This window comes from Macrotis lagotis, chromosome 4, assembly GCF_037893015.1.
Source record: "Macrotis lagotis isolate mMagLag1 chromosome 4, bilby.v1.9.chrom.fasta, whole genome shotgun sequence".
NCBI lineage: Eukaryota > Metazoa > Chordata > Mammalia > Peramelemorphia > Peramelidae > Macrotis > Macrotis lagotis.
The window spans coordinates 50,260,905-50,281,035 of NC_133661.1; the positions used below are offsets into that span (position 1 = coordinate 50,260,905).

The 20,131-nt window shown below is 40.3% G+C and overlaps 1 protein-coding gene across 2 annotated transcripts in view; it reads right to left on the reverse strand.

Moving 5' to 3' along the window:
• PTPN9 (protein tyrosine phosphatase non-receptor type 9) overlaps positions 1–20,131 on the reverse strand; it is a 73,646-nt gene that overhangs the window by 26,076 nt on the left and 27,439 nt on the right. For both annotated transcript variants that reach the window (XM_074232757.1, XM_074232756.1), the window contains exons 4-8: positions 19,566–19,690; positions 13,232–13,337; positions 6,239–6,349; positions 4,846–5,174; positions 4,017–4,110 (exon numbers count right to left, since the gene is read on the reverse strand). In XM_074232757.1, the coding sequence (XP_074088858.1) occupies positions 4,017–4,110; positions 4,846–5,174; positions 6,239–6,349; positions 13,232–13,337; positions 19,566–19,690 (765 nt within the window). The remainder of the gene's footprint in view (positions 1–4,016; positions 4,111–4,845; positions 5,175–6,238; positions 6,350–13,231; positions 13,338–19,565; positions 19,691–20,131) is intronic.

The window sequence follows — 20,131 nt, forward strand, 5'->3', positions numbered from 1 at the left end:
CAACAAAATGACCAACACAGTCGTGAGTACCCTCCTCATCAAGCTAACGATTACACAGACACTAGGCACTTAGTCACCACCTTGCTAATCTAGTTGAATAGCTCCAATTCATTCTCTTCCCCTTGGACACACCCTCCCCTTGACCTAGGTTACTCAGGAGCTGTCCAAATACTGCCTGGCTTCTGACCCACAGAGGTGTTTGGAAAAGGGAAACCATAAACCTATAGCTGAGACTGTAAAAAATGGGGAAAGCTGTGTGCAACATCTCTGCCTCAGCTATCCTCCACGACCCCCACACCCATTCTCTCCCATGATGAACAGATGCCCATCACACTACCACCAGTCTGGCATTCCAGGTCAGTCAGGAAAGGGGGATCGAGGAAGCACACAGAAATAATCGAGAGACTTCCTATTGTAAGAGGAGATTCCACGTACCAACCCTAACTTTTATATTATATCTCTAATCTAAATGAGCCGTGTGTGGAATATGGTGCCTTAGTGTTCTTTAATAACTAAAAATTGCTGGAGATCAGAAATATTGAGGAAGACAGAAGAGAATCAAACATTCCACCTGATACTAGCCAGATCTGAGAAATACTTGAACCTAAAATATTGAGATTCTAGGAGCAAAACTTGGAGGTGGAAAAACAACTTGTTTACAAATGACTTCTTGAGTCTCAAACTACATCCTTTACTCACATTCTGGGTATAGAGAGACCAAATTTAGGAAGCAATCCAGGTTAAAGCTAGAAGATAACAGAAGTGCAAGGAGGCAGGAGAGAGCTTTGAATTAATCCAAAGAAAGCAGAGATGGGTTCCACAACTCCCCACCGACATGACTGGTCACCTAACCCTAGTCACAGCTAGGAATCAGACTCAGGATTAGCTTAACAGCACCCTCTGGAGATGAAGGTGGTATTATTGGCCTATTACTTGTCAGAACTGGACGAGCCATGTTCTCATCCAGTATCTCTAGTGAATAAGGGCACCCACTTGCAAGTCAAATGGCCAGAATTGGGGAAAGCATTTGTGGCTATGGCACAGAGCCCATCAATCCACAGGTAATCACAGTTGCCTTCAGGTTGTCCTCTAAGCCTGTGGTGTTCTCTCCTTCCTTTCTGGGAATCTCTGGCTCCCTTCAAAGAGGCGGCAAGAGTGATGAACTTGGGGGACCAGAAAACCTGCATTCTAATTCTGCCTCAGACATTTCCCAGCTGTGTGGCTGTAGACTCATTCCCTTACTCTCTTATTAGTTTCAATGTCTCCATCTGTAAAATGGGGACCGAAATAGTGCCTATCTCACAGGGGCAGTACTTATTTCTGTCTGGTCAGTTGGATATGTCCAGCTCTCTTTGACCTTGTGGACTGTGTTCATAGGTTTGCCTCTGCCAAGATATCAGAGTGATTGGCCATTTTCTTCTCCAGAGTATCGCCATTTATAGATGAAGAACTGAGGCAAATGGGAGACTTGCCAAGTCTTCCCATGCTTGGGGTGGGCACCCCCTAAACACACTCATCAGAGACTTGCCCAGGGTCACACTAGTATTGAATGTCTGAAGTTGGATTTGAATTCAGGTCTTCCTGACTTCAGACACTAGCAGCCCCCCAACAGATACACAGAACTTTACAAACTTTACAAAACTATAAAAATACTTGCTAGCATCATAACTAATGGTGATGAGGCTTTTCCTGATAATCCTCTAATCTCCAGTGCTCACTGAGCTTCGCCCCTCAGAACTAGAAACCTCCAGACCCAGCTTAGAGGGAACAATGTTGAAATGGTGTTCAAACTCACATGATCTGAAGTTATAATTATGTAAACTAAGGGACCTTTTTCCAGCCCCCATGGAGACAGGCATTTGCAATGAGACAAATGTGAGTACTTCAGGGGATGACAAACAGGGACATGGCTGTTTTTCCTTTACAGATTATTTGTATTTGTTTCAACTCAGCAGAATAAGCTCCTTGAGGGCAGGGCATTTTATCTCTGTTTTTGTACTTCTGACATACAGTGTAGACCTGATCCAAAGAAGATGAATTCATTGCTAACCTAATCAGTCACAAGCATTACTCCAGCAGAATAAAAGGGGAATCCAGAGAACCATGTGTTGTCAATTCACAGTAAGAATATTTCCAAATGCTTAATAAATATCCTCTCATTTGATCCTCCTAACAGCCCTGAGATGTATGATCTCCACTTTACAGATGAGGAAACAGAGGCAGGCAGATGACTCATGGCATACCCACAGTCACATAACTAATCAGTAAATGTCTTTAGTGCACAGGACTTCCATCTCCAGACCCAACATTTCTATATTGTCTCTCCTCACTGCTATCCAAGCTGAAAGGGTTCTCTGAGATTTATGAGTGGATCCACTTATTGTTTGTCCTTCATTTTAAAAAGGAATAATGATATCATGAGATGGCTTGACTTTAAAATAAAATGGATCTAAGTGAGGCAGAATTGCACAAATTCATTGGCCTCACTCTCTTTCAGGGTCATTAAAATCCAGTGGAAGAAAAAAAGTCAAGATGACCAGTGATGGACTGGGAATTTAGTAGAAAACCTTGGCTTCATTCCCCAATTGACAAATGGTCAAAGGATATGCAAAGGCAATTTACATGAGATCAAAGCAATCCATAGCCATATGAAAAAATGCTCTAAATCATTAATTATTAGAGAAATGCAAATTAAAGCTTCTCTGAGGCACCACTTCACACCTCTCAGATTGGCCAATAGGACCAGAAAGGATAATGATCATTGTTGGAAGGGTTGTGGGAAATCTGGGACACTATTACACTGTTGGTGGAGCTGTGAACTCATCCAACCTTTCTGGAGAGCTATTTGGAACTATGCCCAAAGGGCAACAGAAATGTGCATACCCTTCGCCCCAGCAATACCACTACTGGGTCTATACCCTGAAGAGATGATGAAAAAGGGTAAAAACATAACTTGTACAAAAATATTTATAGCAGCCCTGTTTGTGGTGGCAAAGAATTGGAAATCAATTGGGGAATGGCTTAGCAAACTGTGGTATATGTATGTCATGGAACACTATTGTTCTATTAGAAACCAGGAGGGATGGGATTTCAGGGAAGACTAGAAGGATTTGCATGAACTGATGCTGAGTGAGATGAGCAGGACCAGAAAAACACTGTACACCCTAACAGCAATATGGGGGTGATGAAGGACTCGCTCATTCCATCAGTGCAACAATCAGGAGCAATCTTGGGCTGTCTGCAAAGGAAAGTGCCATCTGTATCCAGATAAGTTTGAACAAAGTTCAAGGACTATTCCCTTTAATTTAGAAAAAAAAAAACCAGATATCTTATTGTCTGATCTTGTTACCTCTTGGAATTCTTGTCTCTTCTTTAAGGATATGATTTCTCTCTCATCACACTCAATTTGGATCAATGTACAACATGGAAACAAAGTAAAGACTGACAGATTGCTTTCCATGGGGGGGGTGGGGGGAGGGAAGTAAGATTGGGGGGGAATTGTAAAACTCAAATAATATCTTTAATAAAAATAAATTAAAAAAAAACTTGGCTTCATCCACAGCACCTGCTTCAGTTGCTTCATGCCTATTGGAACAAATTGCCCTTTCACCTGCCCATTCTGTCAAGGGAAGTCTTTCCATGCTTGGGGTAGGCACCCCCTAAACACACTCATCAGTTACCCTACATTTGATTTGACCCATCTGGCAAGATGGTGTTAGCAGGGTGAGGCTGCTGAGCATGCTCCAGCTCCATGCTCCAGGTGAGAACTGGGTGACAGTTAACAGCAAAGGTGGATGAGCGGCCCTGAAGAGTGCTCAGCTGCCTTCACAACAAAGGTGTTCATCCTCCTGAACACTTCTAGACCTTTTCTCTGAAGGTAAGACTTGCTAATAATGGGCAAACATTTAAGAGCTCAGTCCAGATGAGAAACCAAGTCTCTTAATCAAGTTATTCTCTGGAGTGACCTAATCTTTCCCCCACTGTTTCTTAAAGGTGAGCCTTTATGTATTATTTACCTGAGTGATACCACTCCCTTTGGTCAACTTCACTCGGGTTTGGTCCAGACATGGTACATCACCATATCGATTTTTCTCCAAGTTACCTGGTGACCTAGAAGAGAGGGTAGACAAACAAAAACCAAGGTAAGAGGACCCAAATACTATAAAAGGTCATCTGTCAAACATTTCTTACTAATCAGACCTTGAAGAAAATTCAGGTTCTTAAGTCATTTAGAATTTATTCCCCCACCTATTTCCAGAAGGAATTTTAGAAATTTGTAAAATTACACACACATGAAATGAGATAATTAAGGGCAAAAACAGAAAACCAGTTGAAATGACCATATAAAAAGTTGTTATCAAGTGTCTCTTACAATTGTACACAAGCCCAAAGCAACAGTAAAACCCTGTGGTACATCCCGTAAGTTCCAATGATAGGAAGGTTCCACCTCTTGAGGAAAGCCCTGGAATTCCCTTCATGTGGGATAGAGACTGAAGGGTGTAAAGTGATTGTATTCATGCACTTCAAGTGAGGTCCATGTCAATGCTTCACTGATAAAGGGGGTAGAGAGAAACACTGATCAAGGACAGGAGAAGCTATCTGGGTTTTAGCTCATATTGAGCAATGACACCTCCTACTGTCTTCCTTACAAAGGAAAAGGGACAAGGCAGAGGGAGTCTAAGGACAACTGCAGGGTCACCCTACATCATCAGCAGAGGTCACGTCCACTTCACTAGCATCCTTCCCTATCAGCAGGGTAATTCCTTCACCAAAGCAAGGTCATGGGAGAGCCCCTAATTAAGGGCCAGGTAGCTATGTCTGGCTGCCTGATCATCCCCCACTCACATGGAACAAAGGAAGGTGCCAGCAGGGTTCTCTCGGCGAATGTCCTCATATTCTTCATAAATGCCCCTCTTTTGCTTGTGACTGAAGTGTTCCAGCAGCTCCACAATGCTCATGGCTTGGGGGCCTGGTATGTGCACAGAATCGTTCTCCGCAGAGGGAGTAAGGGACAATAAGATCATTTCATCCAGAGGGTCCAGGTGGCCATTCACTTGAGGAAGGAACTGGAAGTTCCAGGTAGTGAGGTCCAACTTGATATAGCCCCCCAGACTTTCAGGAAGGCACTCCCGGGGCAAATGCTGGGTCAGCTCACTTGTCCTCATTATCTGAATCTAGATGGGCAGAAGCACAAGGACAGGGAAATGGCAGACAAATACTGAATATAGGAAGAATTCTACTTAAAAAGGAGCTGGGAAACAAAATGCAATCAACTCCAAATACAGGGAACACTAGAAAAGGAACCAGAATGGGTTTTACCTGGCCAAAGCCTCCTGATGTTTCCATTGATGAGATGGGGGCAAATTCATCACTCATGCAATTATATACTCTGTTGTAGTAGGAGGGCAGCATTTAGCCTCTTGAGAACAGTCTTGAGAAGTGTCACTCATCTCCCCAGTTTGCCCAGGCTGCCCTCAACATCACCCATCTTTATGCTCCATACAATTTTCATTTGTATATTTACTATTTTAGAGTTAAGAAGCATTTCGATTGATTTTGCCTTATTTCATTGATCAGTTCTCTAAGGGTGAGTGTCATGGGCACAATCATCTTCACTTTAGATACATGAGCTGCCCAGGGTTATATGCAAATAGGAAGTAATGGGGTCTTTCTAACCCTCAGGATCCTTTAAATAATATTAGCCTTTGAAAGGCAAGATGATGCAGAAAGAATACTGAACTGAGGAACAGAAGACTTCAGTTCATTTCTAAGTTTGGTTATCACAACTTTGGGGATGACCCATTTTTGTTTATAAAATGAGAATGAATGCTGTTCCTACCTATCTCCTGTCTAAGTTTCCACATTAAAAGTGAAGGAGGCCTAGTCTCAAAGGATTCCCTCTCTAAGTCACTGGGTTTCAAAGCAGTCTGAGGGAAAATTCTGTTTATTAATCATTTAGTAAGGCAAACAGCCTACCTTTGTGCAAATTTGAAGCTTAAAAGTAGGATTATTGGACCCGGGGAGAGACAGTGGAGTTTCCCGTTTGCACAATCATCTCTTCAATTAAATAAATTTTCATTAGATTTGGCCGAACACCCAAGAAGGAGACAGCAATGAGTGAAAAATTGGGGCAAGTGATTTTACCTAAGTCACCCTCCTATATCCCAGAATTTCCTTTCCTTAGTCTACAGCTAAAGGGGTTATACCCTCCCACACAGGCGCAGTCAGCCCTCCTTACCCTTTCACGGACTTTGTCCTTCAGGAGGATACTGATGATGGAATAGGGCACCCGGAACCACATGGGTGCCCCTACGATCAACACCTTCTTCAATCGAGCTGGGAAGGCTCCCTGTGGATGGTACACACACAAAGGATGTGGAAATGCTAATCACTCTAATGAACACGTAGAATAAGACAGAGCTTTGAACTATTGAAGCCCAACATTCTCGATTCTGTCTCCAGTTGGGGTTCTAACCAGTACAATCAACAAAATCAACAAGCAAGCATTTAGACAGCATCTTCTATGTGACAGACACTATCCTAGGTACTGGGGAAGCACAGATAAAGGAGAACAAGTCTTGTCCTCCAAGAGGGCAGTCAACACTTACAGACGGGGACAAATAAAACATGTATGACAGTACATTCAAGTAGACGTAGATGTAAAGCGACCTTGAAGCAGAAGGCACTACCAGCTGCAGGGATCCCAAGAGGCTGAGGTGCCAAGGTGCATCACAGATGGAAGGCAGTCAGAAGGGTAGGAGGTGATCAGGGTGTGAAGAGAAGTGAGACAGAACATCTGATATTTGGTCCCAAAGGCAACCAACAGGGAGCCACAAGTTGATCTGTGACTTAGATAAAAATGACATCAGCAATTTTGTGCAGGATGAATCGGAACATGAAGAGAGACTTGAGTCAGGAAGGCCAGTCGGGAGGCTATGGCACTAGACCAGATGGAAAACAATGAGGTCATGAACTAGGCCACAGCTACTTAAAAGTGTGAGAAAGGGTTAGATTGGAGGGATGCTTCAGAGGAAGTAAAGAAAGGATTTGGCAAAGCCTAGAGGTGTGAGGGTTGTGAGTGAATGAGCTGAGGAAAACACTCGGGGAGTCAGTGTGACTGGAAAGATGGAGATACCCTCCACAGTAACACGGACCATCAGAAGGAACGTAGGTTTGTGGGGGGGAGAGAATGAGTTCTGATTTGGACATTACTGAGTTTGAGATGCAAACAGGTATGGAGATAAGTGAAGCCAGGGAGCTGAGGAGGGCACCAAGTGAGGGAGAATAGAAAGAAAAGAGGAGACTCAGGACAGAGCCTTTGGAGGCTCCCGCAGCTAGTGAGTGGATGGGAGACCTTTATAGCTTAGGTTTCACTAGTACTAGAGAGAAAGTGTCTGGAAAGGAATTAGAAATTGTTCAAGTTGGTTTATTTTAAAGAAATAACTGTACATTCCTAGTGCAGAACTTCCTGCTTTCTAGGAATGGAACAAAAAAGGATTCAAGAATTTTTAATTCTTCTAAATAATTTCCTGATCAGAATTTGTTCTATTGTTTTTTTATCAACAATTTACAAACTGACAAAATGAACAAGTCTGTGCCCCTTAGAAGATTTCTCTGCTCATCAACTGTTGTCTTTATTATTCTTATTAGAGTGGGTTAAGATTGAATTTAGAGCCAGTGTGACTAGCACTGGACATTGATTTTCTAAACATTTTTTCCCTTTAAAAGTTAAAAGAAAAAAATCCCTTCAAAATGTTAGACTTTTACTAGCTGTAATAATGAATATGACAATGAACATCCACTTCAACAATTCAAAAAACATGTGCTAGCTTCTGGGGACACAAAAATGAAAAGACTTTACAATCTAATTGGAGGGTAGAGAGTGGTGGGAGGTATTATTAAATGCACACAAATGTGTATGCTAGAAGGCAGAATGTGATGAGACAAAGAAAAGATCTAGAAAGAATGCTACAACAGCTGGAGAAGAGCATCCCCCCTGTCAGGTGGAGAAGAGCAGGGAAGGAGGAAGGTAATGATGAGATGGAAGCATTTTCCCTAGGAGGTAATGAGGAAGAAGGGTGGAGTGGGGGGAAGGGAGTGGTCCAGCCTGGCCAGAATACTGAACAAGGGATGAAGGACAGCCTTGAAAACCGAGATGGGTTCCGAACATTTTGGAGGCTTGGTTTACGCCCTCCTCTCCTTCTTGCCGCTTGGACTCCTTCCCATCCTTGAAACCCAATTCAAATGCTATTTTCTATCTTGACCTCTAAATCATAAATAATCCTCCCTCCTCAGAATTCACATGGCATTTTGTTTTGAAACTCTCTACACCATTTACTATATTTGTTTCCTCTGTTCTCCACACTCTCCTTCATAATGTATGCTTTAAAAGTAAACGGTGAGGGGCGGCTAGGTGGCATAGTGGATAAAGCATCGGCCCTGGAGTCAGGAGTACCTGGGTTCAAATCTGGTCTCAGACACTTAATAATCACCTAGCTGTGTGGCCTTGGGCAAGCCACTTAACCCCACTGCCTTGCAAAAAAAAAAAAAAAAAAAAAAGGTGTGTGATCCACTATCCCTTGCAGTACCCAAGCCAGGGTCTTGTGTCCGAAACAACTCCTTTACTCTTCACCCATTCTGTAACACTCCTCACTCTGCCCCCTCCCACAGCTAAGAACATTCCCAGCCTTTCCTTACTTCCACCAGTCGCCGGCCCTCTAGGGCTGTTATAATCCAAGGACTGCTGTAATCCAAGGACCACAACAGAGGACCTCTAGAGTCACTTCTCTGCACCACAGTCCATACCCTTATGAACTCTGCTGAAATAGCCTCCTAAATGGTGAGGAATGAGCAGGGGCAGGAACATCAGGAGAATAAAAGAGCAAGAAATTCAAGATAGAAGATAGCATGTTGTTTAAATAATCTACAAAAAGGTCAAGAAATTGGATAGAGAGAAACAAAGTCAGGATAAGAGGGATAACCTAGAAAAACATGGAGAGATGAAGGGACCAAGGATTCTTTAAAAAGCAAAGCGCAAGAAGGAGGCTGGGACAGTAACTGTGAGAAGAGAGAGCTCAGGCACAACGCTATAGCTGCAAGTCACAGTGCAAATACAGAAGAGGTTTAAAGGGAGGCCTCCTGATCAGGATCCCAAGTCACCTCAGACTAGATCAATGACAGCCACTATAAAGCTAATTATTATTGTTTTTAATAAAACAGAGAACTTGGTTTCAAACAGTTTTTTTTTAGGTTTGTTTTTTTTTTTTGGAAGGCAAATGGGGTTAAGTGGCTTGCCCAAGGCCACACAGCTAGGTGATTATTAAGTATCTGAGACCGGATGTGAACCCAGGTCCTCCTGACTCCAAGGCTGGTGCTTTATCTGCTGCGCCACCTAGCCGCCCCAGTTTCAAACAGTTTTGCAGTATTTTAACCCTTCACACAAAGAGGTTATGATATAAATGAATATATAATATATATAAATGATATAAATGAATATGTATATCATATATATCATATATCATAAATGATCACATGAGTTTTTTCTTTCCCTCATAGCAAGAAGTTTGGCTAAAAATCTCCCATCAATAAAATAAGTATGTGTTCTCCAAGTTATAAGTAGTCAGAGGATATGAACAGGTAGTTTTTCAATGAAGAAATCAAAACTACATATGAAAAAACTGTACTGAATCATTACTGATTAGAAAAAATGCAAATTAAAACAACTTTGAGATATGATCTTACACTCCTCATATTGTCTAAAATGATGCCCTTCAATTGGGGAATGGCTAAACAAGTTGTGGCATATGATTGTGATGGAACAGCACTGTGATATCAAATATATAGTGGTTGATTTTAGAAAGACATGGACCTTTGGAGGAAGATGCTATGGTCTTATATATATATATATATATATATATATATATATATATATATATATATATGTGTGTGTGTGTGTGTGTTTACACATAAGTGTTGATATAAAAAATATCTATGTATACAGAAATATTTGTAGCCTTTATGTATATATTTACATATATGTATGTTTTTACATATGTGTTGATATAAAAATATGTGCATGTATATATTCATACATACATATATATTCGTGTTTAATTGTAACCTTCTCTAGGGCAGAGTGTAGAGAGAGAGGGAGGGAAAAAAAGTGCACAGCAGAGAACAAAAGAAAACTTAGAAGAAAGCATAGAAAAGAAGGGTTGCTTTAAAAATGTGTATTATTTAATAACGTTAAAAAAAGTAAAGAGCCTGAAATGGAAATTTATGGTTTATATTGAATTCTCTATGCCCTTGTAGATAGAAATGCTCTTTTTTTCCCTCTTGTTTTATTTTTAAGTTTAAAATTAATAATTTTTTAAAAACAATAAGCATATCTAGTATAAAACATCTAGTTAAACTACCAAGAAATATTCAAGCCCATAAATACAACTATTAGACACTTTTTTACATAAACACTAGAAGCCATAAATAACTGGAGAAAAAGTTATTCATTGCTTTTGGTTTGCTAATGCCAGTATAACAAAAATAACAATAGTACTTAATACACAGATTCAATGCTGTATCAAACTAACAAAGAACTTTAAAAAAATTTTTTTTTATTTTTCAAGGCAATGGGGGTGTTAAATGACTTGCCTAAGGTCACATTTAGGTAGTTTATTAAGTGTCTGAGACTGAATTTGAACTCCAGTCTTCCTGACTCCAGGGCTAGTGCTCTATCTACCAAAGAACAACTTTATAAAATTAGACAAAGTCACAAAATTCATTAGGAGAAACAAAAGAATCTCAAGGGAAGCAAAAAAAAAAGTAAAAATGAAGGAAAAGTGGGAATTATCCATTTTAAGTGACATAATAAAACATTAACCATTGGTATCATTTAAAAAAAAAAACAGAAAAATAGGTTAAAAAAGACTAAATCAATAAGTCCCAGAAACAATTCAACATGGCAGCCCTGTATTCAATGAAGCCAAGAATGTAAACTATTGGGGAAAAGGACTCCCTAATCAACAAAAAAACATTAGAAAAAGTAGAAAGCAATTTAAATTGCAAAAGAGTATGTGATATGTGACGGAAACATAAAGGTCAAATCATAAAAATATTAGAGAACAGAAGGAACCTTGGCCAGAGAAAACTTCTTAATCCAACAAGGGGAAGAAACAGTCACAAAAGATGAGATAATATTGAATGCACAAAATAAAAAAAAAAAATCTGTGTTAAATTCGAAACTGTTACTGTGAAGGAAGAAAAAACTTTTGCATCAAATGTGTCTGATATTAACATAAAAATGTCAGACCAGGAGTCATATCCTCAAAAGACAGTGAGGCAATGAGTATAACATAATATCACTGAACAGTAAAAAAGGACAAATGTGAAAAAATCAGAGAAACTTGAATAAGATTTGAAATGAACACAGAACTATATACATAATGCTTACAATAATAAAAATATACAGAACACTAAGAACAACTCTGAGTTATCTTAATGGTCAGTCTTTGTCCTGAAGAAGAAATAAAGAAATATGTCACTCTGCTCTTGGCAGAAAAGGGGAAGAAGGATTACCAAGCAAAATCTTGCATACTAGTGGTTCAACATGTTCACCATGTGAGTTAGTTTTGAATAACCTTTCTTGGTTACAAAAGAGATTCAACGTGGAGAGCTGAAGAGGTACCATGTTTAGAAATGACAATCCACTATGTAGAAAAGGCATCAAAAGAACTATTTTTTTTTGTTTGTTTTGTTTTTGCAAGGCATTGGGGTTAAGTGACTTGCCCAAGGTCATACAGATTAGAAAGTAATTAGAAAGTCTCTGAGGCTGGATTTGAACTCAGGTCCTTCTGACTCCAGGGCCGGTACTCTATCCACTTCACCACTTAGCTGCTCCAAGAACTTTTTTCAAAAAAAATAGTTTAGCACAATGAGTGGCTCATAATAGATGTTAAATTCTTATTTCCTTCTTTCCTACCATCATACCCTATACAGTTTCTCTTTGCACTTTCTAGAAATCTATGGTTCATTAGCATAAGTTTTCCTAATTATTTATTTCTACTCCTCTTCCCTCAAAAATCCACTTCTCCTGGCATCATTACTTTGTATTATACTCCCTCAAATTGACTTCTGCTCTTAGTATAAAGATGTCTAAAGAATTTGCCTTTCTCAGGGCCACTTCAGGGGAGTTTCTTACCTCCTGTATTTAAAGATTGCATTTCTTTTTATTTTTTTAATTTTTTAAAAATTCTTTTTGGTTTTTACAAGGCAATGGGGTTGTGACTTGCCCAAGGTCACACAGCTAGGTAATAAGTGTCTGAGGCAAGATTTGAACTCAGGTCCTCTTGACTCCTGGGCCTGTGTTCTATCCACTATGCCACCTAGCTGCCCCTATACTGCATTTCTTTACGGCTACCATAATAAAAAAGCCTTGCCTCAGAAATACATTACTTTTTCCCTAAAGAGAAATTCAACTTTGTCCTAAGTCTGCTAGGTGGAAGGCCCATTGCTAAGGATAGGAAAGGAAAGTCAATTTTGTTTGTTCCCTTTAAGCCTGGGGAGGCAAAACTATGCCTGGCTCTTTTAAGAAAGAAAGGCATAGTCCATTGGGCCAGTTCTAAATGGCTCACTCTTAAATAATGTTTAAATCTTGCTTTTGTATCATAGCAATTGTAACAATGATGGTTATACTATATTTTAAATAGAAAACTAGAAAAATGAAAGATTCACTACTAAAACTTTAAAAGTCTACCTTTTTTCATTTAGAAATGAAAAGTTTTAGGCTCTTATTTTAAAGTTGGAAACTATATCTTTATCACATTATATGTTAAAAATCACAGTAATTTAAAACAGAAATCTAGGGCTAGGATATGTGCATGTAAATTTTTCCTTCGACAACAGAGGAACTCCAATGAAGATGGGAAAATCATATTTTAAAATATTATGGTCTCAAATTCATGTATTTCAAGAAAATCTAGATTAACTAATCAACTCTTCTATGAAATCTTGAAAGTCTTGATTCACAGATGACATCTTAAAGGCACCCTTTGGTAAGGACAAGGGGACTATCCCCTAGTTCATTTCTTCATATTCATCCATCTACTTTGTCCTAAAAGTTCTCTACAGAAGGGATATCCAACCTAAAAAAAAAAAAGGGATATCCACCCCACTCCTTGGAAATCCGTAACAAAATGGAGGAGAAGAGAGCCCACCTGCATTCTTATGAGTTCCTTACCTTCAGGAGGTTTAGGACTTTCTTGCCCAGGTCTAGTTCGAAGTTGTTATAATTGGAACCCCCCATGTCGTAGATAAACACTAGTCCATTTCTTTGAGTTTCAAAACTGTAAGCCAACAAACAAACAAAACACTGTTTATAAATGAGAAGATGGATGTAGCAAAAGCAAAGACACACACAGAAATGTGTGACCAAAGGTGGAAGACCAAAGACTGAATTAGAATGGGCTGCCTTACTCAGAAGGTTCCTTCACTGGGAGTCTTCCCGGGAGAGTTGGATGTCCATTTGTTAGGGGTGTTGTAGAAGGGATTCCTGTTCAGGTTCAGCTCAGATCACTTCAGAGTATGGGGACAGACCTTGAACCAAGGTGATTGTCTTCTTATAGAAAATCATCACCAAGATTTATCTTTGGAATGTACTGTAATTATGAGCTCAAACCTTCTAAGCTGCCCCTGGAAATTACCGAATCATAGATCTCAAATGAGAAATGACCTCAAAGGAAAGGCATTCTGTCCTCGCTACAAATGATGATAGTGAGACCTTAGGAGGTAAAGTGCTTTGGCAAGGGTGACCGGAGGAGGAATCCTGTCCCAAAGCTTTTATTCAGAGCCAATGCTCTCACCATCATAAATCTGTCATAAGACATTCAAGTAGTGCTACAAATAAAGATCCCATCATGCTGGCAGCTAGAGATCCACCCTGAAGGTCTTTTCATTTGTCCAAACCATAGCAGAATCCTAACTCTAGTGACTAACTTTAAAACAGAAGAAAGATTAAGGCTTGCTTCCTCCTGATCACATGGGTTGTCATCTTCTGATATCCAAATGGAAAGGGGCCAAATACACCCCAACCACCCTATGGACAGTACACTAAAGTATATGAAGAAATAGAAGGAGTTTATGAAAAGGGATATCTATTGGCAGAAAGCTAACATCTGTCACTTTTAGACTAAATAGTATGGTCTTTCGGTCCCTCCCACACATGCAGCATTGACTGTCCAACACAAAGAAGGAACTCTTTACTGGATTGTTTACCCTCTTCTACATACCTGAATCAAATCCAGAGCTCCAATATCAAAAGGAAGGCAGAAAAATTACTTTATTGGGAACCAGGAGACACAACTCAAGTCCCATCATTTTTTTTAGGGTTTTTTTAGGGTTTTTTTTTTTTTTGCAAGGCAATGGGGTTAAGTGGCTTGCCCAAGGCCACACAGCTAGGTAATTATTAAGTGTCTGAGGCCGGATTTGAACTCAGGGACTCCTGACTCCAGGGCCGGTGCTCTATCTGCTGTGCCATCCAGCTGCCCCAAGTCCCATCTTATGCACACTAGCCATGTGACAATAAGCAACTCACTTATTCTCTGGTTTTCTACCACAAATTGAGGAGCTGAAACCAAAGTCCCTTCCTGCTCTGATATTCTTTGATTTATTACAGTCTGTTATGAGCTTCTCTGAACTTGTCTTTTTAATTTGCCATCTTCTCCAGATTCTAAGACTATATTTTGCTTTATAAATGTTCTCCAAAATCATGCCAAAAGTCTTAGCCACTTACATTTTTTAAAAAAAAGCCTCATATCAGAGACCTCAAGGCCATTTTGCTTCAAGAAAGTCAAGTCCCTTAACTGCTTTAATATAATCCTGGAGATAAATACACATAGCAGAAATAACACTTGGGAAAAAACCTCCAATTCAATACATATCTATAAAATAAGTTTCTCCAAATGATTTGGTCTCAAATGTTCTCTCTAGATCTCTATTCCTTTTAACACACACACACACACACACACACACACAAGCACTAAAGTCACAGAGACTAGATTGATTTGGGAGAACTGCAGCAGAGTTCTTAGGAAGTCTAACTAAGCCTGGCACTTTCCCTCTGTCCACAATCTCATATGGTCCTAAGGTAACAGCTCTCCCTTTCAGTAAAAACATCCTGGAGTACAACAAGGTTGGGGGGGGGGGGAGGGTTTGAGGGGAAAAGGATGGAAACACACAGAAGAGAGGGAGAAAGCAGAAAATGTAAAATCTAGGTAGGGATCTGTACTACTGAAGTTAAACACCAAAGACCTCCACAGCTGAGCTCTGCATGAAAACATTAAATAAATATAAATCCAATAAAATATGACCCTTTCCATGGGGATGCTTTCCTTTCCCAAAAGAATAAACAACAATTTCTCTGACTTCTGGTCACTTTGTTACAAGGCATGGAATGAGTAGTGTAAAGATTACCTTCTCACTCATCATTCACTCATCCATTCACTTGGCCAGCTAACATAGTGAACCCTTCCAATCCTTCATAGACCTAAGTTAGATATTTATGCCAATACAAAGACCTATAAAAACATGGGTGCTTATGACTTGTTTGGGAAAAACAGATAGACAGAGATAAGAGATTAAATAACATCACAAAGAAATGCTTGGTTAATCGAATGGTATATGGTTGTAGGTATTGTAAGCTGCATAGATGTGAATAAATTTGAACCATACCTTGAAAGGGATATGAAAGAGGAAGCTTAAGTGAAGGCCTGGAGGTAAAAATGTATATGGGATGTTTGAGGGTGTCAGTGTACAAGCTCCTCAGGATGGAAGAGAAGGGTTCATGAACTGTTAAAGTTAAATTGGATAAAATGAAGTCAATTGAGAGAAGTTCCTCAATTCCAGGCAAAGGAATATAACTTTATCCTACAGTAATGGGCAGTCATTAGAGGTTTTAAAGCAAAGAAATGACATAATGAAAATTTCATTTCAGAAAGATAAACAGGGTACAGGGAAAAAAGCATAAGACTTGAGAGTGGGGGTGGGGGAGAAAGGAACCCAGATTAGCTGAGTAATGTTAAATTAAGTCACTCTAACTTCTTTGGGCCTCAGTTACCTAGATGACCTGTAATTTCCATGATTCATTTAAATCAATAAAATCATTAAATCCATCTGGAAAATGAAGGTCTGAGTAATTATACAAAGGACTCCAAACTCCTATGACAACTGTCATAAAACTCTCTAGTGTATCTATGGGAAGAAAAGTAAAATGGGAGAGAGAGAAAGAAAGAAATAAGGAAGAACTAGAAAATTCCAAATCCCTACTTTGAGAAAGAAAGCATTTTGGCAAGTACAATACCAAACCATTAGCCACTTTTCAAAGTCAGGGAAGGTGAGAGGGGATACTCTCTACCAATTAGAAAAAAGCATAAGCCTTCAAAAGAAACATGAAAATCAAGAGGAAGGAAATAAGTACCCAACTATTCACTGCTGAACACTGTGCTAAGCACTTTGCAAATATGATCTCGGCACAAGAAGGAACCCAACTATCTCCCTCATGTCACTAGTAAATCACCTCCACCCCTCTAGTGAAAGTGGTCTCTCCTCCAAGGTCACTGTTGGCCACTAATGACCAAAGAAAATGGGACCACATCTCATCCCCTCCACTTCAACAGTATTTGAGATGTCTTCCCTCAAAGCCAATAACTCCTTTTTCCTCTGGTTCCCAGTGATTACTTTTCTTCTTTCCACTCTTTTGATGTTTTTTTACATGATCCCCCTCTGATAATCTTGACTACCCCACCATGATTTTAACCAGCACCCCTAAGTGGATCTCTATATCTAAGCCTTTATCCTCTACCTAAATTTCAGATTCTCATCTTCAAATTCAACACATCTCAAACTAAATCTCTCTCTCTCTCTCTCTCTCTCTCTCTCTCTCTCTCTCTCTCTCTACCTAGGTCCACTGCCATCACCTTAGTTTAGGCTATCATTAGTTCTCATGAGGAGTCATATCTAGTCCTTTCATCTCCAGTTTTAATATGTGACAATCCATACTTCCCACTGCTACCAGAACAACTTTGCCATGTCCTCCCTCCCAAAAAATCTTTTAATGGTGCTCACCATCTACTAACTAAATAAACTTCAAGCTCCTTAGGCTTACATTCAAGACCTTCCATGACCGGAATCTGATGGACTTGTGACCTCATTCCCAACATGACCTTCATACTCCAACCAAAGAGGACCTAAATACATCATTCCTCTGCTTTGCCAACCTCATACTTTTGCTCACTGTCCCTCCCACCTGAAATCTAACATTCTTATATTATTAAAATCCAACCCATTCTTTAAGATCCTACTCAAATAACATTACCTCCATCAGACCTTCCCCTATGTCTCCTTTCTCCTACTCCAGCAAAAAGTGATCTGACTTTTTCCCTCCTCTGAATGATTATAGAATTTCATTTGCACCTCTCTAATGGAACTGATTTCCTTTTATGCTATAGGTGAGAAAGATCTCATGTCCCTGGAAGGCATAACCCAGGCCTACACAGAGTTCAGCATCTCTAAACTTGACTGCATCTTGGCTCACTCAGAAAGGACTACCACCTGCTGTTAACTACAACAACTGCACAGATGTACACCAAGTTCTTGTAGGATCATATGCAGACATGTGGCATTCCTGGCTCCTTTCCCCTAGTATCAGGAGCTTCTTAGTAACTTTTTCAATTGTCTTCCTAGTGTCCAGCTAGTGTCCCAACTGGCCCAACATGGGGATCTAATTCTTAACTGAATGGAATATTTAGAAATAGTCTTGAGAGATAAGTACCAGAAATGAGAAGGCCTGGAATTTGCATCATCATAGTTTAACAAACTGGCTAACAAGGAAGACAGAAAAGACAGAAAAGATGACCTAGTTGAAAAAAGAAACCTGTATCATCACCCCAACTCAATCACTAATGCATACTATATCCTACGCTAAGCCACCTTGCTGGTCTCTGGGCCCCAGAATGTTATTATGAAGGTCAATGAGATGGGAAAGAAGAATTATACAATTGCAATCAATATTCTTTAGTCATTGAGGACATTTGCCCTTCTGGCTAGTTCTCCATCAGCAGAGTGCTTTATTTATGGTTAACACTGCCAAGGTGTGATGCCTATTCATGATAATGAAAGGGTGAGTTGTACGAAAGTCTGACTGAGGTACAAGATGGGCAGAATCCTCTCTCTATAGAAACACCTCTGAATAAACAAAAGCAGGAGGATGGGAAACCTACACTTGTGTGTGTCGGTGTGTCTGTCTGTCTAATTCCCCTGTATTTAGAGCCTAAGGAGACCAGGAAATTATCTAGAGGAGGGGCTCTTAACCTAAGGTTTGTGAACTTGGTTTTTTGGGTTTGGTTTTTATCATTCTGATAACTGTACTTCAACCTAATTAGTGTTCTCAGTATTCCTATGTGTTTTACTCTGTGGTTTAAAGAACATGATTCTGAGAAGGGGCCCATAGGTTTCCTTCCCCAGATTGCCGTCAAAAGGGCCTGTGACACAAGAAATGTTTTAACAAGGTCTGGTCTAGGAGAACTCTCAGATGAAGGAACTGAGGCACAAGAGTGACCTGTCTAAGGTGATCTGGCTAGCAGAAGAGCTGGAAGTAAAACTCAGATTTCTTTCATCTCCATCTAGCACCCTCCCTACCAGCTGTCTAGAATCACTAAAAGATCCTGGAAAAGAAAGACACAGAATCCGCCACATCAGTGGGGTGTAAGGGAAGCCTTTGAGCAGCTCAGAAGGCAGATGTCGCAGCTGCTAAGACAAGATTGGGCAAATAGAATGAAGTCACTTCCCAACTTGGAAGGGACCTCAGAGGTCACCAAGCTCAGCCCACACACGAACAGGTACCCCCTGTACAAGAACCCCAAAGTGACCAGAGCTGGGCACTCACTACTTCTCCAAAAGGTCTTTTTACTTTTGGACAACTCTAATCATCAGATGAGTTAAAATCTTATTTTTCCTTCAGTTGAGTTAAAATCTGCCTCTCTGTATCCTCCATTCATTGCTGAGAATTTTAACTTCTGCCATCTAACAAAACAAATTTGACAACAGCTAATGTGGCTCCTTCAATTCTTTCTCAGTCCATATGAGAGAGAGCTCCACAAGCTATGGTGGTGATCCCCTTCACCATTCATATTGACCAAGTTCCAGTTTTTCTCTAGAATTGAATTCAATCTCCAGAAGTTCTGTGACAAGAGCAGAGTATGGTGGGTCTACTTGACCCCTCACACATTGACTCATGCTTGGTTTCTCTGAGATGCCTTCCCTGTCTCACCATGATCTCTTTCACACAATCTACTGCTTAAGGAGATCTCTCCCATCTTGTACCTGAACAAGTGATACTTTTTAACCCAATTATAGGAGTTTTACATTTACCTTAATTAAATATCAGCTTAGATTCGGCCCACTGTCCCATTCTAGGTACACTGCCGTTGCTAGCAAAGACTACTGAAGGGAATGAAATGAAGGACTTGCCAGTAATTATGAGCAGTCAGCGATATGATCAGATTTGCCCCAGGGCTCACCTATCCATTGCTCTGTCCAACAGGTAAAACAGAGCCTGGAGCACCACATGTTGGGAGGACTTGTGGGGATGATGTAGCTTTGCAGTGAAGAGGGCGATGGAGGCTCCAGAGGGATCCCGTGTATTCTGGAAGGAAATGAGAAGACAGGCTAAGGAATCCAACCAGAGCACCACAAAAGTCATTATGAGGACCCATTCTGGAGAGAATCTGGCTAAATGCCTTGCCCTGACCTGTATCCACTTCTTCAGAAAAAAGGAAAATTAAGTAATATTCCTTCAGTGTGGGGCAGGTCTGCCTGTCTAATTCTGCTCATCTGATGAGGGGTCCAGATACCAGGGCTACAACACCATGTTTTTAGGCCCATTTGCTTCTGCCCTTGTCATTTGGCACTGATCTGCTCTGTCTCCCCACCCCCAACCCAAGTAGAATAAAAATGAAAGTGGGTAATGTAGTAGATTACAGAGCAGGATGTCTTAGACTTGCAACAAGTTTGAGACCCCCATCTCCCTGAGCTGGAAGACATCTCTGCCCAGAGAGGCAGGGTATGCTTAGCATAAGATGCCTTA